This window comes from Sphaerodactylus townsendi, linkage group LG16, assembly GCF_021028975.2.
Source record: "Sphaerodactylus townsendi isolate TG3544 linkage group LG16, MPM_Stown_v2.3, whole genome shotgun sequence".
NCBI lineage: Eukaryota > Metazoa > Chordata > Lepidosauria > Squamata > Sphaerodactylidae > Sphaerodactylus > Sphaerodactylus townsendi.
This window is the reverse complement of record NC_059440.1, coordinates 26,963,701-26,988,018: the sequence shown is the minus strand read 5'-3', so window position 1 is coordinate 26,988,018 and position 24,318 is coordinate 26,963,701. Positions and strand designations below refer to the sequence as shown.

The following is a 24,318-nucleotide window of genomic DNA, read 5'->3' as shown; positions in this document are numbered from 1 at the left end:
ATAAAAATTGGGAGGAGCAGACAGAAGAGGAAATTAAAATGCAGAGAGGGAAGGAATGGCCGAAGGAACGGCCAAATGTGTACAGTGGAAAAGCAGAAGGTTGAAGGGAAAGAAAATATTATATACAGCATTTGAAGCTTCATTCCTAATGAAGCTCATGCAAAATGCCATGGGGTGTGTAGACAATAAATGCATTCCCTCAAGCACCATTGTTTTTTGCTTTTCCTTCATTTTGCTTGGTGCGGCCCTAAGCTTTTTTAGGAACAGCGGTGGCGTAGTGGTTAAGAGCAGGTGCATTCTAATCTGGAGAACCGGGTTTAATTCCCCGCTCTGCCACTTGAGCTGTGGAGGCTTATCTGGTGAACCAGATTAGCTTGTGCACTCCAACATATGCCAGCTGGGAGACCTTGGGTGAGTCACAGCTCTTCGGAGCTCTCTCAGCCCCACCCACCTCACAGTGGCCCCTTCCGCACACGCAAAATAATGCGTTTTCAAACCACTTTCACAACTGTTTGCAAGTGGATTTTGCTATTCCGCACAGCTTTAAAGAGCACTGAAAGCAGTTTGAAAGTGCATTATTCTGCATGTGCGGAATGTGCCAGTGTTTTCTGTGGGGGCGGGAGGGGGGGGAGGGAAAGGAGATTGTAAATGCCTTTGAGTCTCTTTACAGGAGAGAAAGGGTGTTATAAATCCAAACTCTTCTTCTTCTTCTAACGCGTGCAGTAAAAAGTGAATCCCACGTTGCAGGTTGGAAGGTGAACTGTGAGTCTGAAGTCTTCAAGAGATTTGCACTTCCTTATGAAAGTAAACCTGTGTTGTTGTTTAGTATTCTGTAGTAGGTGTCTAACTTTCAAGGCCAGTGGCTTTTGGCAGCTTGTGCGACATTTCAAATTGCAGGTCAAAGCTGTCAAGGGTAGCCACTCAGTCTAAAAACACTCAGGCCCCTTCCGCACAGGCAAAATAATCCACTTACAGTTCGATTTGCAGTTGGATTTTGCTGTGCGGAATAGCAAAATCCACTGGCAAACAATTGTGAAAGTGGATTGAAAGTACATTATTCTGCATGTGCGGAAGGGGCCTCAGATTCTCGGGTTAAAAAAATGCATACGCAAAAAAGTAGGAGCTGGAAACATCAATACATTTCCAATACTGGTGATCATTTCAGCTCCAACAACCTCTTTGGGGGCTGAAAGCTCCCTTAGAAAGCCTGTTAGCACACTTTCTGTAAAAATGCTACCGCAAACTTGGTTTCAAAACACTGCCCTTCCTGTGTGCCCCCACCCTCTGGGTATTTTTATCAAAATTGGATCCTTGGAACAATAAATTTCCATGGCAACTATCCCGCTGTTTAATTTATGACGCTCCCGCTTTCTGGGTTAACAGAACGCCCGCCGATCCTGCGCCATCACAACCCGACTCTGAGTTGCTAAATGTTGCCGAATATGTGAGTGTGTCTGACGTTGCGGGGGGGGGGGGTGTTCTTTGATGGAATTGGGGCAAGGGACTTTCCGTTGTTTGCTCTGGAAGTATTTTTAGTTCCCAGTCTAATTTTAGACCGTGCCATCAGGATAGACAGCAAACGCAGGGTGAAACTGGCAGCACTATTAAAAGACAACAGTTTGGACAATTTTTTAAAAAACTGGAAACCTCTTGCAGAATATCTTTTGAAAACCTATTCAAACAGAGAGGTAGCGGCAGGCTTTGAAATATAAAGAAAACAGTCGATTGTAAATACTAGAATGCACTTAAGAAATAACTATTGAACTAAAGTCTTAATTATATGCATGAACCTAGACTCTAGAGTTAACTTTTATCAAGATGAGATAGCTGGAAGTCAATATATGATTTGCAGTCGGTTGTGTTTTTTACATGTATGTTTTGTTTGTTTTATGTGTGAGAAAATAAACAATTATATCCAAAATAGGATCGACAGCAAAAGCATTGTCTGAAATGTATACGTTAATTCTGTATAATTTTCTCATGGTGTAGTGGTTAAGAGCAGGTGCACTCTAATCTTGAGAACTGGGTTTGATTCCCTGCTCTGCCACTTGAGCTGTGGAGGCTTATCTCGGGAACCAGATTAGCTTGTGCACTCCCACACACGCCAGCTGGGTGACCTTGGGCTACTTACGGTTCTTCAGAGCTCTCTCAGCCCCATCCACTTCACAGGGTGTTTGTTGGGGCAGGGGGAGAGAAAGGAGTTTGTAAGCCCTTTGAGTCTCCTTATAGGAGAGAAAGGGGGGATATAAATCCAAAACTCCTCCTCCTCCTCTTCCTCTTCTTCTTCCTGTTCCTCTTCTTCTTCTCCTCCTCCTCCTTCTTTTTGGAACTTTGCTTGGAGTGGGCAGGAGGTGAGACAGGCCAAGTGTGGTGAAATAATGTGAATGCTGAAATAAGACCTGGGAGATCCATGTTCAAATTAGCCATGACCTTGGGCTAGTTGCTCTCAGGGTTGTTGTAAAGATAAAGTAGGAGCTCTATATGTTTCATTTAGAGGAAGGGAGGAATAAACATGCAATTGTGTGAAATACCAGCACTCAATTAGGGTTGCCAGCTCCAGGCTGATAAATATCTGGAGATTTGGGGGCTAGAGCCAGGGAATTGGAATTTGGCAACCCTACCTTACATAGATCTCTGTGTGTACCATCTCCCCGTAGGCCTGCGGGAAAAAAGTATTGTCGAAAGCTTTCATGGCTGGAATCACTAGGGTGTTGTGGGTTTTCCAGGTTGTATGGCCGTCAGTGGCGTAGCCCAAGGGGGAAGGGGGTGCATGATACACCAGGCATGTTCTGGTGTGGGGGCGTGGTGTGGTGGGGGCGCACGCGTGCCCCAAGCACAGTTCCCCTTCGCTCGGGCCCTGATGGCTGTGTTCCAGTAGCATTTTCTCCTGATGTTTCACCTGCATCTGTGGCTGGCATCTTCAGAGGATCTGATGGTCGATATACTCGACTTGCTTTACTACCATCAGATCCTCTGAAGATGCCACAGATGCAGGCCTGCTGGAGCATGGCCACACAACCCGGGAAACCCACAACACCATAGAAAAAAAGGTAGTTTGATACTGGCGGCAGAATTCCAATTCCTGTGAATTCAGACCTTAACTGAAATAAATATTTATATTATATCCCAGCCGGCAGGGTTGTAACAAATGTGTTGAAATTGCGGGTTATCGAGGAACCTTTTCCTCTTTCAACCCATGAACTAAATCCGATGCTCGGGGCACGCTGAGGTGGGGACCCTTTCGAAGAATCTGGCAACCGTCTCAGATCGCAATCTAGGAGGCAAACGGGGTTGTGCTGTTATTGTTTTTAAAGGGCGTCATTGAAGACGATGATTCAGCCTGCAGCCGACGTACGCCCTGCTTTTAGCAAATTTCATACAGCGCTATTTAATAGGCCAAAAAAAAAATGCAGTCTCTTTTTAGCACCAGTTTCTCTGAGGGCGGGCACATTCCAACTTCTGAGTCAGACCAAACTATCCTGACTTCTGTTACGTACCTTCTGGCTTCCTCCTCCAATCCTTCCTTCAAGTTCCTGAATTCCCAGGAGTTCTCATTCTTTTTAAACTGGGCACCATTGTGATTCTGACCTGGCTGCATTCGCAAAATGGCTGCCATAGGGGGTGGAGGCAGCCACAAAATGGCTGCTATAGTTCAACCCCCCCCCCCCCCCCGTGAAGAGCTTTATGCTGTGGTATTTATTTTTAATTTAATTTTATTAGATTTATACCCTGGCCATTCCAAGCTGGGGCTGGGCTCGGAGCGGCTTACCATAAAGATTAAAACACGGTCAGTAGGTTCAACAAGGTTTACATTTAAAATCTAATACTTACATTGGCACACTGTTTAAGAAAGTCTAGCTCAAAAGTGGTATTCCGCCCCCTATCTTGACGTCAGTTAGTCTCTATCTGTCGGAAGGGGAAAGGGGTGCACAGGTTGAAGGCAACCTTTGGCACTCCAGATGTTATGGACTACAATTCCCAGCAGCCCCTGCCAGTATGGCCAATTGGCCATGCTGGTGGGGGATGATGGGAATTGTAGTCCATAACATCTGGAGTGCCAAAGGTTCGCCACCACGGGGGTAGGGAGACCAGCTAGTGTCAGTTTAAGGGACTCAAGGGCGGCCTCGACCAAAGCCCTGATGGAACACCTCCATATTGTAGGCCTTGCAGAGCTGTCTAAGGTCCTGCGGATCTGTCTAAGGTCCTGTAGGGTCCTGGTGTCAGCAGAGAGGGTGTTTCCCCAGGCTGGAGGCAGGGCCGGAAAAAGCTCCAAAAAATTGCCCATGGAAGACACTCCGGTTCTTTAATGGTAACCTCCTGGTGATCCCTGGCCCCAAGAATATTCATTTGACCCCAGGCTCCGAAGCCAGAAGGTGGCAACTTCACTGCCAAAGCGACCTTTTAAAAATCTGCACAGCCAATCGGAAGGTCTGCTGGCCAAACTACACCTGACTCTGCCTGCTTTCTTAAAGCAGTTGACGGACTGCAGGAAAGGTGTTCGTGCAGGCACCGTGGCTCCTACAGGCACCCTGTTGGGAACCCCCGGATTAAAGTTTCAGGGAGCCATGTGGGGAAACCTGGTTTGGCCCACAGGCCTAAGGTTTCTGGCCTCTTCTGGGCCTACAGAATTCTGGCCCTGATTTCTAACCACAGCTCTTTTCTCCTTCCTTAGGTTTTGCCAATGCCTTACTCGTTCCACTCCTCCCTCGAACCTGCTGACTGGCGATCGAGCTGAGGCCGCCCCCACCTCGCAATGGACTTCGGCCCCTATGCAAGCATGCAGGTCGGGATGCGGGTGGTCCGTGGCCTGGATTGGAAATGGGGCAACCAGGACAACGGCGAAGGGAACGTCGGGACAGTGGTGGAGATTGGCCGGCAAGGCAGCCCAACCACGCCGGATAAGACCGTGGTAGTACAGTGGGACCAAGGAACCCGCACGAACTATCGGACGGGATTCCAAGGAGCGCATGACCTTCTGTTGTACGATAACGCCCAAATAGGTACGTTTCTTTTCTTCTTGCACAAGCTTTTAAACATCCGGAATTCATGTTTCCAACAAGTGGGCGTTGCTTTTGGTAGAATTAGCAGGTTGATGTTGTTATTCCTGGAAGGGGCGTCCGCTGCCTTGAAGGCCTAGCTTTGTTAAATTTTCCTGTTTAATTTCCTCAGAGAGCAAATGAACTGGTTTGCTGGTTCGGCCCCTCCAATAGCAACACGGCCCAAAGACGGTTTGTGTTTGCAGAAAATACTGCAGCCCCTTTCAAAGAGGGGTGCAGTATAGAGAGCCAGCGTGGTGTAGTGGTTAAGAGCAGTGGACTCAAATCTGGAGAACTGGGTTTGATTCCCCGCTCCACCACCTGAGGGGCAGAGGCTTATCTGGTGAACCAGATTTGTTTCCCCACTCCTACATTCCAGCAGGGGGGCCTTGGGCTAGTCGCAGTTCTTTGGAACTGTCTCAGCCCCACCAGCCTCACATGGTGTCTGATGTGGGGAGAGGAAGGAACTGGTATTTGTAAACTGCCTTGAGGCTTCCTACAGGAGAAAAAGGTGGAATATAAATCCTAACTCCTCTTATTGTTGATAACATACAACCTAGGGTGTGGATGTTTTGGTGCAAGGTGTTGGGTTAAGTAGAAACTCCTTGTCCAGAGGCAGGATATCTCTGAATACCAAAAGCTGGGGATCAACAGCAGCAAAAGCTACTGCATTGCTTGTAAAAAGAAGAGAAGAGTTTGGATTTATATCCCACCTTTCTCTCCTGTAAGGAGACTCAAGGTGGCTTACAAGCTCCTTTCCCTTCCTCTCCCCACAACAGACACCTGGTGAGATAAGTGGCCCTGAGAGAGGTCTGAGAGAACTGTGACTAGCCCAAGGTCACCCAACAGGAATGTAGGAGTGCGGAAACACATCTGGTTCACCAGATAAGCCTCTGCCACTCAGGTGGAGGAGTGGGGAATCAAACCTGGTTCTCCAGATTAGAATTTCCCTTCTCTTAACCACCACACCACGCTGGCACCAAGCTTCCCAAAAATATCCGGCTGGCCACGGAAACAGAATAATCATGTATTGGGCCTTAAATCTATCTTTGGTCTGTTCCAGCAAAGCTCTTCCAGCGCTTGAGCCGACGGCTGCAATCCTCACGTCTTCTCTCTTGGCTAGGTGTGCGGCACCCCAACATTATCTGTGATTGCTGCAAGAAACACGGGATCCGTGGCATGCGCTGGAAGTGCAAGATCTGCTTCGATTACGACCTGTGCATGCTGTGCTACATGAACAACAAGCATGACCTCGCCCACGTGTTTGAGCGGTACGAAACTGCCCACTCGCGACCGTAAGTCTCTCGCTTTTAGTTGCCTGCGGGCAGATGAAAAATTTTTGCGAGGTGGGCTAGACAAGCAGGATTTTCTCTCTCTCTCTCCTCTCTCCTCTCTCTCTCTCTCTCTCTCCCTCCCTCTCTCTCTCTCTCTCTCTCTCTCTCTCTCTCTCTCTGATGCCCTGGTTCCAGACATGTCTAATCTAAGTCCCGGTGTCCTCAGCAAGGCATAATGAGTTCCAAGAAAGTTGCGCATACAGGATATGTGTACATGCGAAGAATTTTGCATGCGTGAAAAGGTCGGTTATGGATTGCTGTGGTAGATATTGTGCCTTTTCTCCAATTTCATGTGTATCTTTACTGGTAGGAACTCGCAATGTGATCCTCCCTCATTTAGTGAAGTCCCACGGATATCTGTGCACGACCAGCATTGCTTAGACTAAGGCTTAAATCTGATCTGCACAGGTGTTCATGTATTCTCACAGTTCAGTTTCAGACAATTAAAACAGACAGAAAGAACTTTTGTCAGAGCCCGATACGGACTCTGGACTGATCCTCGGCATGCCTATCTTACGGAACGTCCTGGTCCCTTGCTGTCTTGAGGGTTGAGCCAGGCCACAGTTGACATCTGCGTACCACATGGACCCTGAAGACCAAACCACTGAACAGGCTGAGGCCCCTTCCGCATATGCAGAATAATGCACTTTCAATCTGTTTCCAATGCACTTTGCAACTGGATTTTACTGTGCGGAAGAGCAAAATCCACTTGCAAACAATTGTGGAAGTGAATTGAAAGTGCATTATTATGCATGTGCAGAAGGGGCCTAAGACTGCCCAGGAAGGGTAGGAGGAACAACAGTCCAGCAACAAGCCGGTTCAGGATGAGAAAAGCGGGGTATAAAAACCAGCTCTCTCTCTCCTTTCCCACTTTTTACGCTTAAAATATTAAACAGAAGGCCTTTATTTGTCGACTGCTTTTCCATCCTTCAGGGACTCAAGGAGATACACAAGGCAAAACAAAACAAACAAAAACACCAAACCTAACGCAACGAAACCCTAACACTTCTGTGCTAAGTCGCTCTGAGAATCTGCCTCCTCTCCCCTCCCCATTTTTGCTCCAGTCTCCGCTGAAATCTGGAGTTGCACTTCCGCCCCACATATAACAAAAGGGGGGAAAAAGACACTTGACTTTTCTTCTCCATCAGGAGCTTCCTGTAGTTTCCCTGGCAGCTCCTGGGCAATTTGCAGACAGCATGAGAGGCAATTTAGAAAGAAATGGGCACAATGGGCATCCTCATTATCAACACTGTCTCCGCCCGGGAAGGTTTTTGTTGTGCCTTGCTGGCAAGTCTTGGCTCCGTTCTTCTGTTCTCTTCCCCTCTCTCCACCCCCTGGCCACCTTGGGGAGGGGGGGAGCTCTTTGTTGTTGGGTCCAAATATGGAGAAGTTCTGTTCTCTCCCCACCCCCGGCCCCACCGCATTGAAAGTTAAGTGTGGAGCAAGGTAAGACGGCAGCTTGCTACCTTTCACCACAAATCTCTCTGCAAATCTGGCCTCTCTAGAGGGGACACCGAGCAAGCAATTATTTGCACACAAGAAGCCCGGCGGCCTTAGACGGCGTAACGTTTGTGAATTTACTAAGTCTATAATTTATGTACTTATGGGACTGTCTGTCCCCAATGCACCTTCGAGTCTTTTTCTCATTCAGTAATAAGCACGTTCATGAGCACTGGTAATATCGAAAACCCAACAGAAACGAAGAGGTGAAGGCTTGATTTTCATAAGAACGATTTTATACGTGACTCATTCACCCGCATTGAAAACACCACACGCACACGAGCCCCCGAAGATTTCTCGACGGCAGAACATGTCCGGAAGCTGATTGCCCGTGTGGAGTTTTCAATATTAAGTTAATAGCTATCCCTGCGGAAATTAGGGAAGCCATTACGGAAGGGCTACTAGTACTCGTGAATGTACTTATTACTGTATGAGAAAAAGACTCAAAGGTGCATTGGGGCATTACTGAGATACAGCCCCATAAATATACATAGAATCATAGAATTGGAAGAGACCCCAAGGGCCATCCAGTCCAACCCCCTGCAGTGCAGGAACACACAATCAAAGCACTCCTGTCGGATGGCCGTCCAGCCTCTCTTTAAACACCCCCAAAGAAGAAGACTCCACCACACTCCAAGGCAGTGCGTTCCACTATTGAACAACCCTAGCTGTCAGGAAGTTTTTCCTGATGTTTAGGTGGAATCTCTTTTCCTGCACATTGAACCCATTACTCCTGGTCCTAGCAGAAAGCAAGCTTGCTCCCTCACCAACATGACATCTCTTCAAATACCTAAACATGGCTATTATGTCACCTTGTAACCTTCTTTTCACCAAACTAAACATACCCAGCTCCCTAAGTCTCTCAGAACCATTCTCCTCCCCCCGGACACAGAATACCCCAGGATGCAAAGAGGAGGGCTTCGTTTTAACAGAGGCAAAAATAATCTTTTTTGTTTACTCAGGCGAATCCAGTCTCTGGGGCATATTGTGTTCAGAATCCCAGGAGGATTAATGGGGAGTGTAGAATCGATAATGGGATTTGCCTTGAGCTGTCTTGCATGAACACTCTTTCGCCACAGGGAAGCCTCGAAGCGCAAATACCCACTCTGCAAAGGCTCTGAATTGCTCACCAACCCAGCAGCCTACTCTGGATGCAAAGTAAAATCACTACAGCTTGGAATGAACCGGGGGGCAGAAGCAACCCGACAGTGTTTCAGGAACGTGCAGCTGATGTCATTTTACAGAATGGCTCACGCAGAAAAGGGAACTGTGTGAATGTCGCTCTCCAGTGTGGATCAGGACCACGTGCCGGATTCACAGGGCCTCCCTTTATGAGCAGCCCCAACCACCTGGGTGCAGGGCTGTGTATATCAGCCTCTTCTCTAGAGGTTCCATAGTATGCACAAGAGAAAAGGGGTGAGCAAGTGAAATCACCAAGCAAGCAATAATTTGCACACAAGAAGGTCAGCAGCCATAGACTGTATAACTAGTGAATTTACTAAGTCTACAAAATTAAATGCATAGATATGGGATGGGTGACACCTAGCCTGACAACACTACATGCGAAAGGGATTTTGGAGACTTAGTAGACCACAAACTGAACATGAGTCAGCAGTGTGATGCAGCAGCCAAGAAAGCCAATGCGATTCTGGGTGGTATCAATAGGAGTATAGTATCAAGATCGAGGGATGTAATTGTACCTCTATTGTGCATTGGTTAGACCTCACCTGGACTATTGTGTACAGTTCTGGGCATCACAGTTCAAGAAGGATATTGACAAGCTGGAACAAGTCCAGAGGAGGGAAACCAAAATGGTAAAAGGTCTGGAGTCTGACCTTTTGCCATTTTGGTTGCCCTCCTCTGCTGGACCTGTTCCAGCTTGTCAATATCCTTCTTGAATTGTGATGCCCAGAACTGTATCCAATATTCCAGGTGAGGTCTAACCAATGCACAATAGAGGTGCAATTACATCCCTCGATCTTGATACTATACTCCTATTGATACCGCCCAGAATCGCATTGGCTTTCTAAATAAATAGAATGGAATCCGCCCGGCAGCCATCAGCTCTCTACCCTGATCTACCTTGCAGGGTTGTCGTGAAGAGAGATGGAAGTCACGTGATTTATCCTTTATTGCTTGCAACCATTGACTATCACAACATTGTTGAAAGATAATAGAGGGCAGGAATATGAGCCATCTTTCCTAGAAATTTTTTAAAAATGCAAAAATCCTAGTGTTGCACCGTCAACCCACTCCCTCAAAGTGACAGGAATTGGGCCTCTCCACGCGTTACACGGGAGCAAATCCAAGATGCCCTGGTTCCTCCCAGTTCCTTGGCACAGGTGGATTTGTGTATTCCCAGGCTTTTTCTAGGTTTTAGGCTGACCCCTTTGAAAAAACAACAACTTGTTTTATTTTTAGCAGTATAAAGGTGTATTTCTGGAGCTTTTTTCCGCTCTGTACCTCTTTCCCCTGCAACTTGGGCTTCAAGGTAATGAGGAGAAATCCCTGGAGCATCCAGCTGCGAATTCCCTGTGACTCTGTGATCATTTGACTGTGGCAACCATAAATCTGGCCGGAGGATGCGCCTTCCCTCCTGGTGTTCTTTTCCCATGATGAATCCTTTCATGCTGAAAAACCGGAGGGCCAGGGGAGGCCGGCTGGAGAGCGGAAAAGACCAATTAGTGGGGGCATTTGTCACATCCAAGGTGAGAACCCCAAGGAAGCTCACTTGGTACAGTTCAGTCCCTCCTTGCTTGCTAGAGACGATGTTTTGCGGCTGAGAATTGATCAGCAGTGGAGTTCAAAGCAGGGGAAAGGGAACCCTTCACACCAAACATGAGAATTTCCTTGCAGGTTAAGCATGGTGTAGTGGTTAAGAGCAGGTGCACTCTAATCTGGAGAACTGGGTTTGATTCCCCGCTCTGCCACTTGAGCTGTGGAGGCTGATCTGGTGAACCAGTTTAGCTTGTGCACTCCAACACACATGGCAGCTGGGTGACCTTGGGCTAGTCACAGTTCTTCAGAGCTATCTCAGCGCCACCCAGCTCACAGGGTGTTTCTTGTCGGGGGCGGGGGGGGGGAAGAGATTGTAAGTCCCTTTGAGTCTCCTACAGGAGAGAAGGGGGATATAAATCCAAACTCTTCTTCTTCTTCCTTACAAGAGAGAAAGGGGGATATAAATCCAACTCCTCTTCTTCTTCTTCTTCTTCTTCTTCTTCTTCTTCTTCTTCTTCTTCTTCTTCTTCTTCTTCTTCTTCTTCTTCTTCTTCTTCTTCTTCTTCTTCTTCTTCTTCTTCTTCTTCTTCTTCTTCTTCTTCTTCTTCTTCTTCTTCTTCTTCTTCTTCTTCTTCTTCTATCTGTCTAACCCCCTTTTAAAGTAGTCTATGACTATGGCCATCCCTAGCCCATATGGAAAGTCAAGGTTATATAAGGATTTGAACTTCAACCCTACTAATCTCTGGAAAGGAGATTCAGCCATCTGTTTTGCATTTAGGATTTTCACTGGGAATTTTCCAGATACCTCCAAGCCTAACCTCGCATCCATAAGAGCGAGAAACTGGCTTTTTTAAACAAGAAAAGAAAAAACGAGGCGAGGCGATCCGGCGTTATTCAAGAGCCAAGTTCCTTCTTGCTCCGCCGTCCTTCTTGCTCCGCTCTTCCACAGAACTGTAGCCGATGCACCGCTTTTCAGTTTAAGGGGAACAAGCATCTCCTATAAAGGATCTCCCTTCTTGGCTTGGCCTGTTTTCCGGATCCAGACAGAAAATTAGGTTCTTGGGGACCGGCTGCCACTGATGATAGATTACTTCAGAGGAAGAGGCAGTACCAGGTGATTACATTGCTTCGCCCCAGAGAAATCGCCTTAAAACAAATCTGATATTTCATTCCAAACAGGGCGAGTGAGCGTCCGCTTCCTTCCCTTGTCCCAATTCCGTCTTGAATGTTAAATGAGCCTTCTTCCACTAAAGATCAATAATTGCATTTGCCTTGCGTCTCCGGTCTTGTCTGAAAAATCTAAAGTGAGGCACAAATTGTTCTCTAAGATGAAAGAAAGCACCGGGATTGAGGGGTTGTATTTGGATGATGGCCAATCTATGGTGCTCCAGATGTTCATGGACTACAATTCCCATCAGCCCCTGCCAGCATGGCCAATTGGCTGATGGGAATTGTAGTCCATGAACATCTGGAGCACCATAGGCTGGCCACCCTAATCAATCCCTCTGTCTCCGAACTCAGTTCCCTCTGGAGAAAATGGGTTCTTTGGAGATGGTGGTATTGCGCCCCATTTAGGTCCTTCCCAGACTCCCCCTCCTAAATCTGCAGGAGATTCCCAACCTGGACTGGCCCCCTTCCTCCTCTCCCTCCTCTTCGTTCTCCCTCTGATAACATCATTGAATCCTACCACCCCTTGGGGTTGAGGAGTTAATAGTGGATGCCATCACGTACTAATGTTAATTTTAATGCTGCCTTTTAATGGGAAAGGTTTATATTTTATTTTTTAGAGCCTGTACTATGTAACTTATTGAATTTTAACTTGATTTATTATATTGTGCTCTACTTATGTTGTTCACCGCCCTGAGCCCTTAGGGGGAGGGCGGTTTATAAACCGAATATATAAATAAATAAATAAATAAATAAATCTTACTCTTCTTCCCATCCGCCAGCAGTCAGGAAGGACCTGACAACTCTATTTCATGTGTAGAAATCCAACATGTCAGAGAAAGCGGCTCGTTAGAAATGCTTTCCCTTGAGATGCTAGTTTTCTCAGTGCAGGGATTTTTTAAAAAACTAGTCCTGACGTGTTCACGAGCTTAAATGACACTACTACCCAAAGCCAATCCAGCATTATTTTTAATACAAGAGCAGGGGAGAGAAAATCGCACCCTCCCAATCCGCTTCCTTCCGTGAAAACCATCTCTCCTCCCCACAGCCATTCCCTGCTTTTTAATTAAAGCATTTTTCGTGCTCCTGAGTTTTTCACGACGTCTACGCCAACAGGTTTCCGGAAAGACGCATCCTATCCTCTTGTGGCTTCTGCTTGCTGGTTTTTGTGATCCGGCATAATTTGAAAAAGCTCTCCTTCCGAGAGTCGCCGAAAGCAGCTGGCCGTGAGATTTATGGTGACTTTTCTACTGCTGTCTTTTGGAGCATAATTGGTTTTGATGGAGTGAAATCGTGGTGGTCGCATTTATCGTCGGGTGTTTTATGTGATATTTTTTACAGCTAACCTTCCTTTAGTGTTCTTTCCCGAACAGTAAAAGAGAGATCCCTGAAATAAATCAGCCGGTAAAGTAGACGGCTGGTCTGCAGTTGCCCAGTGAACTTTGGGCATGAATAGGGGCAAAAAGACCATTTGGCATTGACTACTCTGGTTATTTGCCCTGGCGTTGATGGCCCAGGTGAGCTTGATCTGGTCAGATCTTGGAAGCTAAGCCGGGTCAGCCCTGGTTAGCATTGAATGGGAGACCACCCAAAATTGCTACGCGGAGCCAGGCAGTGGCAAAATCACCTCTGTTTGTCTCCTGCCTTGAAGATCCTGTGAGGTTGCTGTAAGTTGGCTGCAGACCTACGACTCTTTCCACGAATAGTTTGACTCTTTAGTACATAGGTGTCAAACTCGCGGCCCTCCAAATGATATGGACTACAGTTCCCATCATCCCCTGCCAGCATCATGCTGGCAGGGGATGATGGGAACTGTAGTCCATAACATCTGGAGGGCCGCGAGTTTGACACCTGTGCTTTAGAAGGTAGCTTTAAGCAGGTGGTATGGAGCTATAGAAGCCATATAGTTTGACTCTTTAGAAGGTAGCTTTAAGTAGGTGGTATGGAGCTATAGAAGCCATATAGTTTGACTCTAAAAGGTAGCTTTAAGTAGGTGGTGCGGAGCTATAGAAGCCATATAGTTTGACTCTTTAGAAGGTAGCTTTAAGTAGGTGGTATGGAGCTATAGAAGCCATATAGTTTGACTCTTTAGAAGGTAGCTTTAAGTAGGTGGTGCGGAGCTATAGAAGCCATATAGTTTGACTCTTTAGAAGGTAGCTTTAAGTAGGTGGTATGGAGCTATAGAAGCCATATAGTTTGACTTTAAAAGGTAGCTTTAAGTAGGTGTTATGGAGCTATAGAAGCCATATAGTTTGACTCTAAAAGGTAGCTTTAAGTAGGTGGTACGGAGCTATAGAAGCCATATAGTTTGACTCTAAAGGTAGCTTTTAAGAGTAGGTGGTGCTTGTGGAGCTATAGAAACTCTTAAGTATAGTTTGACCTCTTTGTAGCTGGGTAGCTTTAAGTAGGGTGGTTCTTGGGAGCCATAGAAGCCACAGCATAGCTCTGGACTCTTTAGAAGGCTGCAGCTTTTAAGTAGGTGGGTATGGAGCTATAGAAGCCATATAGTTTGGACTCTCGTAAAGGGTAGCTTTAAGTGGGTGGTGCTTGAGACTATAGGCTTAAGCCATATAGCTTCTCTCTTTGTAGAAGGTAGCTTTAAGTAGGGTGGTATGGAGCTATAGAAGCCATAGTAGCTTTGACTCTTTAGAAGGTAGCTCTTTAGAGTGGGTGGTATGGAACCATAGAAGCCATATAGTTTGACCTCTAAAAGGTAGCTTTAGAGTAGGTGGTGCGTTGAGCTATAGAAACCATATAGTTTGGACTCTTTAGGAAGGTAGCTTTTAAGTGGGGTGGTATGTGGAGCTATAGAAGCCACATAGTTTGACTCCTTTTAGAAGGTGTAGCTTTAAGCAGTAGATTGGTGCTTGGGAGCTATAGAAGCCTATGGCATAGTTTGGACCTCTTTAGAAGGCTGCAGCTTTGCAAGTGGGTTTGGTGTGGAGCTATAGAAACCATATAGTTTGACTTTAAAAGGTAGCTTTAAGAATTGGAATAATTATGGAACTATAGAAGCCATATGGTTTGGACCTCTTAAAGGTGGCTTTAAGTGGGTGAGATTACTTGAGACTATAGGGGAAATCATATAGTTTTGACTCTTTAGAACAGGGGTGGGGAACCTCTTGGGCTCTCCAGATTTCCAGGGACTACAATTCCCATCAGCCCCTACCAGCATGGGCCAGTTGGCCATGCCAAGACAAAGGCTGATAAGGGAATGGACCCTATTTATCTGAACATACTGAGAGCCGCATATTCCTACCCCGCTTTGTTAGGAAGGTAACTTTAAGGTGGGTGGAATTATGAGACTATAGAAGCTTCATATATGGTTTGACTATGCTTTAGGAAGGTAGCTTTAGAGGTAGATGTGGTGCGGAGCTATAGAAGCCGAATGGTCTGGTTCTTTAGAAAGTACCTTTGTTTATTTGCATGGGAAAGTTTTATTTTACAGTCCAACTTTCTTCCATCATGGAATTCAAGGTAGTCCATGCAGGATTCCCAGGAGATGGTCCCTTGCAGATTCTCCTGTTCTGTCCACCGTTGGTTTTCTAAAAGGCCCAGCTCCCAGAATATCCTGTCTTTTCCCCCTCTGCCGGATAAAGCGAATTGAGCTGTGCATTAAGGCAAACAGCATTGGGCCGGTGGCCAGCTTGTAGCGTAGAAGGCAGATGTTGCCACAGAGACAGACTTTCCGAAAGGGAAAGTTACGTTTGAGCCAGATGGTCATGTGTTGATTAGGAAATTCACATCTGGCTAAAGTAATAAATCTTGGCCATCTCTGGGTAAAGGACAGGGCCTCGGAGGGAAGAGCTGGGGAGGGGGGGGGGGGGGGGATTAGAAGGGAAGTGTCTTTGCACATGAATCCCAGCCAGGAGAGTAGTTCATCAAAACGGACAGGCGAAAATGAACTAAATTAACATTTCCTCTTACTCTGGAAGGAAAAGTCCTAACGACGCTTTAAGGAAATGCGTAGCGCAAAAGGGAATGCAGTTATCCTTTGTGCGTTTCTTAAACAGCTCTTTACATGAATTCAGATTTCAGCAGAGCAACTGCTAGATATATGACTATGGCCTGCAGGAGAAATTTAAGCACAGAATTGGGAATCGGGCTGTTCAGAGAGGAGGGGGTTGTTTGTAAAGCAAGGGTGTTGGTGGCAAAATATATATTTTTTAACGAGTTGTAGCAGTCTCAGGCAAATTGGGAAGGTCTTTCCACACCCAGCTGAGCAGCTTTGAGGATCTCGGGGGGTTTGTTTTTAAAGCAAAGGGATAGTCCTCATGGTGGCCAAATATCTTTTTTTAAAGAGCTGCAGCAGTCTTGGGCAAATTGTGAAGGAAGACGGCATCATTGAGGCCAGGGAGCAAATCTGTCCCCAAAGCTTTTAATGAAAGTCCCTGGAGAGGATCCCATTATGTTTTTATTTTATTAAATTTGACACTCCGCCCTCCTCTCCTGAAGCCTGGCTCAGGGCGGCTTACAAACATAATTTAAAATCAATCGCAAGATCAAATTCAGTATAATAATAGCAGTCGACTTTAAAACAAAATAAACGTATTGACAGCGAAAAATTGGATGACTAGAGGATCCCTACATAGCCTAAAAACAATCAACCCTGTCCTAGTTTATGTCCAATCATCACTATTGGGACAAGGAGGTTTGGGGGGCCAGGATAGGAGAATGGACTCACAATTGCCTCAACCGAAGGCCCTCTATTTTACCAGCCCTGTGGAACTCATTAAAGTCCCACAGGGCCATGATGTTCGTTGGCATTCCGCCAAGCAGGGGCCAAGGCTGAAAAGGCCCTGGCTTGGGTTGAGTTCAATCACATATCCTTGGGGCCATGGATCACCAAGAGCGTTACATCCTCCTTGTAATAGGCACAGGGCAATAGCCCTGCCCCCGAGGCAAAAGCCGGTTACCAATCACCATCCAAAAGCTTCTTCAGTGTTCAGGAGTTTTGGTTTATTAGTGTTCTTTCAGCTTCGATGGCAGGGAACTCTCCTCTGTTAGCAGGACAGGAGGAGCGTTCAAAGGAGCTGTTGTTTGGCAGCGTAACATAATTCTATACCCTCTTACAAAACATCCCCTTGTCTTTTGCTCCATTGGCTGGGAGTCAAACTGCCCATCACGTTACCAGTTCTTCTCCCCTCCCTAAAGCCCACCTTGCTTTCTACAATTGGGCATATATATATTTGATGTCATCCTGCCCCGTTCAGAGATTTTTACGTTGCTATATCAACGCCTCTATGCCACCCTTATCAAATGTTTTATGTGCTTCTGCTGTCTTATCTCTACTGAGGGGCCCTGTTTTCCCAAACCTTTTGAAAAGCTCAGTGTCAGGCTGCCCCATGAGTTTCGTTTCTTCCAACTAAAGTACGTTTCTGAAGTGCTTGGCGCCCCGTGAATTACTCTCATATAACTTGTATGATTAAATACAGTGGCTTAAAACATTATAAGCTATATGTCCATATCACTTCCAGGGTATATGGGGGGGAGATATCGCAGGTCCCCGGCTGAAGGTACTGAAGGTCCCAGACCACCTAGCCTTTGAGGGTAAGTGTCCTTAAACCTTGAAAGCAGAACATGATCCAGAATAGCTGGCAACCAGTGCAGCTGGTGGAGCATGGTGGTGAAATATTACCCGGCTCCAGCTTTTTGCAGTGAAGAGGTGTATTTTCCAATCCGGCTAGATATCCTGGGAGCCAGTGCGGGGTAGTGGTTTAAGAGCAGGTGCACTCTAATCTGGAGAACCGGGTTCGATTCCCCATTCTGCCTCTTGAGCTGTGGAGGCTTATCTGGTGAACTAGGTCAGCTTGTACACTCCCAACAAACTCCAGCTGGGTGACCTTGGGCTAGTCACAGTTCTTCGGAGCTCTCTCAGGGTTTTTGTTGTGGAGGGGGGAGATTGTAAGCCCTTGAGACTCCTTATAGGAGAGAAAGGTAGGGATTATAGAATTCCTCGAACTCTTCTCCTTCCCTTTTTAGGCCCAAATGTGAGCACGTAACCTTTGGCTTATTTCGAGATATTGCAGGGCGAAGCCTGGCATGAGGGGAGGTAATGGGTTTGCTTTCGGCCCGGGCCTGGATCTTTTAACAATGTAATTGAGTTGCTTTGTTGTTTCCAAATACCCAGACCCTCTGATACTATTAAAGAGTCTGACAGGCAGGAGTGCCCTGGGGATGCGCCTAGTTTATCACGCGCGGTATAACCCTTTAATAACAATTTTAATTAAGGTATCCATTCTCGGGTCTGTGCTGACCCTGAAATTCCGGCTCTTATTAAATTTCATTGAGGGGCTTTCGCTGGCCCAGGGTGGAAATTTGCCCTACGCAAAATGACGTGAGTCCTCTTGGACTCGTTGAGGCTGGGAATTGGCGGGCCCAAAGCTCTCGTTTTGGGCTCTGGGTTTCTTCTGTGCAGCCGATGTGGAGCCAGGGAGGAAAACATTGTGGTGGGAGGTGAAGGTAGAATGGAAAAGCAATCCAAAATTTGCTCTCAGGATTAATTAAGCAGCGGAAATCTGATGGTGCTGGGATGCCAGATGCACACAGCTTATTTTCGTGAAAGGTTTAGGGTTTTTACAAAAGAAAAATCACGTGGATACCCAGCTGTCCCGGTTTCTCCTATTTTCTGGTCCATCCCCCCCCCCCCCGATCAAACTCCATTGTGTTTGTATTTTGCCTTTTGGGAGACCAAGGTTGGAGGAATTTATCCCAAAATAATTCTACCCTGTCTTGCAAGCCATGTTTATTTAGCCTGGAATCAAGGAAAGAAAGCCCCTGCGTTCGGTGTGGCTGCCGTCCTATGCACACTTGCTCTTGAGTAAGTAGGCACGGGATCCGGCTGCAAGCATTTGTTCTACAATGCAAAAGTGGGATTTTTGCCCCAGTGATTCCATCATAAAAAGGGGAGTTGTCTTAAATTCATATTCACATTGCAGTTATGTCCAGTGCATGGGGTGGGGGGGTCTGTACTTTTTCAGAGGTGTCATCTTACATTTAGGGTTGCCTTCCTTTTGAGTAAATGCAGAAGTTAATATGCTGTTCTGTTAGAGAGAGAAGATATTAATGTACAGCCAGCGTGGTTAGGAGCGATGAACTCCACTCCTCCACATGAGCAGCGGACTCTAATCCGGTGAACTGGATTTGTTTCCCCACTCCTACACACGAAGTCTGCTGGGTGACCTTGGGCTAGTAGTCACAGTTCTCTCAGAACTCTGCCAGCATCACCTACCTGCAACCTGCGGCTCTCCAGATGTTCATGGACTACATTGTGCTGGCAGGGGCTGATGGGATTTGTAGTCCATGAACATCTGGAGAGCCGTAGGTTGCAGACCCCTGACCTACCTCAAAGATGTCTGTTGTGGGGAGAGGAAGGGAAGGAGTTTGTAAGCTGCTTTGAGACTCCTTGCAGGAGAGAAAGGCAGGGTATAAACCCAAAGTTCTCCTCCTCTTCCTCTTCTTCTATTATTATTGTTATTGTTATTATTCATTTGATTTATTACCCTGCTCTCCTCTTGCCAAGGCAGGCTTAGAGTGGCTTACAACATGTAGTAAATACAGTAAAATTTATGCATACCAAATACATCTAGCATATACAATAAATATAAAGTTGTCAGAACTTAAGGTGCTTTTATTTAAAATGTTTATTATCCGCCGTTCTACCTTATCAAAACTCAAGGTTTCTTTGAGTGCAAATATACACGGTCAGAACATTGGGCTGGAATCTGGGAGACCGGAGGTCAAAATCTCTCAGAGTGAAAACCCGTGCAGGTAATCTCTCCGAGCCCAGTTTGGCAAAGTTTTCACAAGAGGCAGCCAACAGACGTGAACCCGCTAAGCCTCATTTGGGAGAAACCCAAGCAGGGTTAAAGGAAATCTCCCCAGACGTCTGCTGCCTGTTTGGTTGTGCATGAAAATGTTGGTGGATCAGGAGGGACGGAAAGTCTATTTTTAAGGGCGGGGGGAGCAGGGATAGTCCTCCTGAGAGGTCAGAGGAATCAGCCAGTTGGCAGAAGTCCAGGAAGCAGAAATCCCGACTCATTTCTGTGGACGCAGCGAAGCTGGTGTTTGTACATTACCTACTGCAGTCACTGGATCTCTCCTGGGTTTGTTTTTTTTATTTTTAAAGCATACGCCGCATGATCCATCAAGCAATTATTCCTTTTTTACATAAATGATGATTGTGCCAAACAGTATTCTGTTTGACAGTCAGTGCATCCGCATTCAATTCTGAATAAACCCCACTGTTTTCTACTTTGCTCTACTGCTAAATTTAAACCCCCAATTAAAGCTTACCCGCTTTGTTTCTCCAATCCCTTACATTCCTTTAGGAAGTGTTGCCGTGTCAAGAACAGTCAATCTAATTTAATTCTAATGGGCTAACCTTGCTCCAGTCACTCTAGGGATGGAAAGAGGTGTTGGTTTTGAAAGCTAGGATTTTGTGGCCAAGTTTAAACAAACAAACAAACAAAGGACTCTGGGGATCTTTTTTGACGATTCTGAGAATATAGGGAGAGAGGCTTCAGCAAGACATGGGCAGCATTGGCATAATGGAATGGCTTCAGTTTGCAGAGCCCCTGGTTTGAATCTTGCCTAAGTCACAGACTTACACAGTAGCTTCCTGCAAACCATGCTCTCTTAGCTTCAGTTCCTCTCTCCCCACCTAGCAGCAGACCCTTTCAAAAGGCAGTTCCCCAAAACGGAGGATCTATGTGTATGTTAAGTGCAGTGGTGTAGCTCCAACGAGGCGGGGGCAGAGGTGGGAACAAGCCGGTTCTCACAGGTTCCCGAGAGTGGGTTACTAGAGTGTCCAGAGGGCGGGGGAGAAATACCACTGTGCTCCCAGGATGAGGACTGGGGAGCTCCTGCCTCCCTCCCTCTCACTAAGAGTGCAGTGCCTTATTCTCCCACTAAGTCGTTGCCATTGCTCTCAAGTCTCAAGCCTTCTCCCCTTAGCAGGCGGGCCCGGCCAGCTGGGAGGAGAAGTCCATGAGCCGGACTAGGGAGGCCAATCTCTGCCCCACCTGCAAGGTGCGTTTGTTGTGGGAGAGAGAAAGCGGGCATCCGTTTGTTAGCTGTTTGGAGACTCCTTAAAGGTAACATGCAAATCCAAACTGCACTTCTATCCCTAACATCTTGTTTGCAATTGTGAATGGCCTTGATGGGGGCGGAGGGCGGGGACATGAAGCACCTGGCTTCTTAACTTTTGCTGTGGGGCTGGGCTGTAATCTGGAGATCTGAATTTGATTCCCCACTTTCTCTGCCCCACCTGCTGCCCCACAAGGTGTTTGTTGTGGGGAGAGGAAAGGGGGGGCATTTGCTAGCTGTTTGGAGACTCCTTGAAGCGAACTGCACCTGGGGTGCGCAGATGCCCTGCATCCTTGCCACAGTCCCGGCCCCCAGGAATGCCCCCACCCTGGGAGATGCCTTCGGCCCTGCGCCTCGTCATGCCCTTCCCAGTCCTGCATTATTGGCGCTTTCACATACTTCACTGTTTGAATCCCATCACCATGGGAACCTGTTACTAAAATTTTTGGATCCCACCACTGGGTGGTGGGGCACAACACCCTGGACGGAGCAGTGGCGGAGGCATGCCCGGGACATGGAGGGGGTGTGCCAGGCCGCTTCCGAGGGCAGGAGTGGGAGGAGGCGCCCGCCCGTGTCCAGTGGGAATTAGCCCTGGCCTTTGCAGGCGCAGTTTCCAGTCGCTCCGCTTCTCTGGTTAAGAATGCCATCAAAGTAAACTCTCTGGATTCAAGGCCACCTTATCGATAATGTCCATCCAAAGCCTTGCTCAGGTCTTGCAAACGGAGGGTCTCGACCTCCTTTATGGAGTCGATCCGTCTCATGTCCGGTCTTTCTCTTTTCCTGCCACCTCCGACCTTTTCTAGCCCTGTTCTCTTCCCCAGTGACTCCTGTCTTCTTATACGACTCGTCTCCTTATTATGTGACCATAGTACAACAGCCTCAGTTTAGTCAGTTTCACTTCTAGGGCAGATCTATAGGGACTTTTTTTTTAAAGCCGGGTTTCTAGTCCTCATGATTAGAAATATGTGCTTGAAAGTGAACAGATGGTGCTTGATGGAAATGGAAGCTGGCTGAATAAAATTTTCAATGGTTTACAAAAAGGGACCAAAATTTTCAATGGGCCACCCTCTTCTCCACGACTTGAACCTTTCATTTTCGCAGAGCAAGGATTTGCCAGATTTTGACTTGGATACTCTCAGTCCTGGAAGAAGTCGAGCGTTGGTCACGCTTTGGGGCAGTCAGAGGAGCCGTGCTCCCTAGCAGTGCTTTGAAAAAATAAAATGGTACCTCTGTGCCCTGACTCGTATCGCATTACAGTCTGCATAATGAAAAGCCCACGATTAGCCTTATGCGTGTGTGTAAATCTGTCCCCTGTTTTGTAAACACATTATCGGGCACAGCATGGGGTAAAGAAGTCTTTTAGCATACAAAGGTTTATTTTGGTGCACATTAGGCCGGTAGGACACCAGGTCCTAGACTGTGTAAGGGGTTTATCTACCCAAGGCACTGCGTTTGTCGCTGGGTATTAAGGGTGGGCGGCATAAGGTGCGTCGGATTTGAAAGGTTTCTTTCCATCCAGTCACGGTAGCCCTGGAGACCACAATGAGAAATGCATCCTGGTAAGTGTTGGGCAGGGCTCTTGGGGTTTTGTGATCTCAGGGGTTCCCAAATAAAGTCTGAGACCCAGAGGAAAAGGGGGACATTTTGGAAACCTATCACTGAAGGACTCAGTTGAGCAATATGGGCAGTTGCTTTAATTCAGCGTCAGATCCTCTGGGAGGGGAGTGTGTGGAGAGGGGCATTCTGGGATGGCGTGTGCAGAATCGTTGAAGCATCAAACACCCTCATACAAGAAAGCCAATGCGATTCTGGGCTGTGTCAATAGTATAGTGCCGTGGTGGCGAACCTTTGGCACTCCAGATGTTATGGGCTACAATTCCCATCCAGCCCCTTCCAACATGGCCAATTGGCCGTGCTGGCGGAAGAGGCTGATGGGAGGTAATCCTATGGTTCGTCCTGCACGGAAGTATAATGTCGTGGGTCGAGGGATGTAATTGTACCTCTCTATTCTACATTGGTTAGACCTCACCTGGAATGTTGTGTACAGTTCTGGGCACCGCAATTCAAGAAGGACATTAACAAGCAGGAACGGGGCTTGCTCCACCCTAAGTACACCAGCACGTATGCTGCCATCCTGGATCCTTTAATTAGTTACCAAGAAGGATTAACTGGCTGACGTTTCTTTAACTAAACAACAGCCCCATTTCCCCACACGTTCAGCTGACGGCTGATTACAGAGGGATCCCACAATAAAGGAATCCCACAATAATCTGTCTCTCTTCTGTACCAGGTCATTGTGAGTCAATCAAGTTTTGCGGCCTCACCGGTTTCCATTGCCGGCATTCCTGATTCAATGTCTTGAATTTCGTGGTGCTGTGGCTGTTTGCCGCAAGGACCTTGGTGCCCGTGACTGCTTGTGACTGTCAAACAAGAGAAGGCTGCCAATTGTAGTCTTTTGTTGGGGGCTTTTATTGCAAGAAAAGTGGTCTTTGAACTCAAATGAGAATGGGTCATGCCAGTGTTCCGAGCAGTTCTGTCAAGCTTGGATTGGACTCTGCAGTCAAAGTGTTTCTATAAGCAGTTGAATTAATAGCCTTTCCCTTCACCTCCCGTGGCTGTTGTGTTTCCTTGCAGAGTCACTGTGACTCCACGGCAGAACTTGCCTCGCGTGACCTTAAGGGGGACTTTTCAAGGAGCTAAAGTGATCCGGGGCCCCGACTGGGAATGGGGTAACCAAGATGGTAAGGAGATTTTTTTTTTCCTTTAAGAGGGGAGGGAGTCTAGAAAACCTCAGCACTTTTTCAAAGACACTGCTAAAACGCTGGTCCTTATTGGGAGCAGCAGTGGCATGGCGGTTAAGAGCAGGTGAACTCTAATCTGGAGAACCAGGTTTGATTCCCCACTCTGCCAATTGAGCTGTGGAGGCTTATCTGGGGAATTCGGATTAGCCTGTGCACTCCAACACACGCCAGCTGGGTGACCTTGGGCTAGTCACAGTTCTTCGGAGCTCTTTCAGCCCCACCCACCTCACAGGGTTTTTGTTGGGGGGGGAAGGGAAAGGAGATTGTACGCCCCTTTGAGTCTCCTTGCAGGAGAGAAAAGGGGGGACATAAATCCAACTCTTCTTCTTCTATTGCTTCCTTGCTGCATTCATTTCAGATGGCAAAGCGCAAACCCCTGCTTCTTGTTGGCAAAACAGTGTGTCCCGGCATGCATGAGCTTCATTCTCTCACTGCTTACAGCTTTCGTTCTGGCTCTCACCTCTACATGCCTTTGCACCTACATCTGCCCATAGGCCCTTAGACACGGGTGAAGCAGACAGTGAGATTGTAGGGGGAAGGCAGAGGAAAGAATGGAGAATATACCATAGTCACGGTCTAGTGCGCAACTCAAGAGCTTGTGTAGGAAATCCGATGTAACGCTCTTTTCCTGCACGGTTGAAAAAGTTTGGAGCAGTTTGCTTTTTTTTAGGTCGG

The 24,318-nt window shown here is 47.0% G+C and overlaps 1 protein-coding gene across 1 annotated transcript in view; it reads left to right on the top strand.

Annotated features, from left to right (window-relative positions):
• The window catches only part of MIB2 (MIB E3 ubiquitin protein ligase 2), a 64,510-nt gene that overhangs the window by 17,139 nt on the left and 23,053 nt on the right, over window positions 1–24,318 (top strand). Inside the window, 3 exon segments of the mRNA XM_048519197.1 lie at window positions 4,673–5,000; window positions 6,160–6,331; window positions 23,477–23,583. Of these exon segments, the coding sequence (XP_048375154.1) occupies window positions 4,754–5,000; window positions 6,160–6,331; window positions 23,477–23,583 (526 nt within the window). The 5' untranslated portion in view covers window positions 4,673–4,753.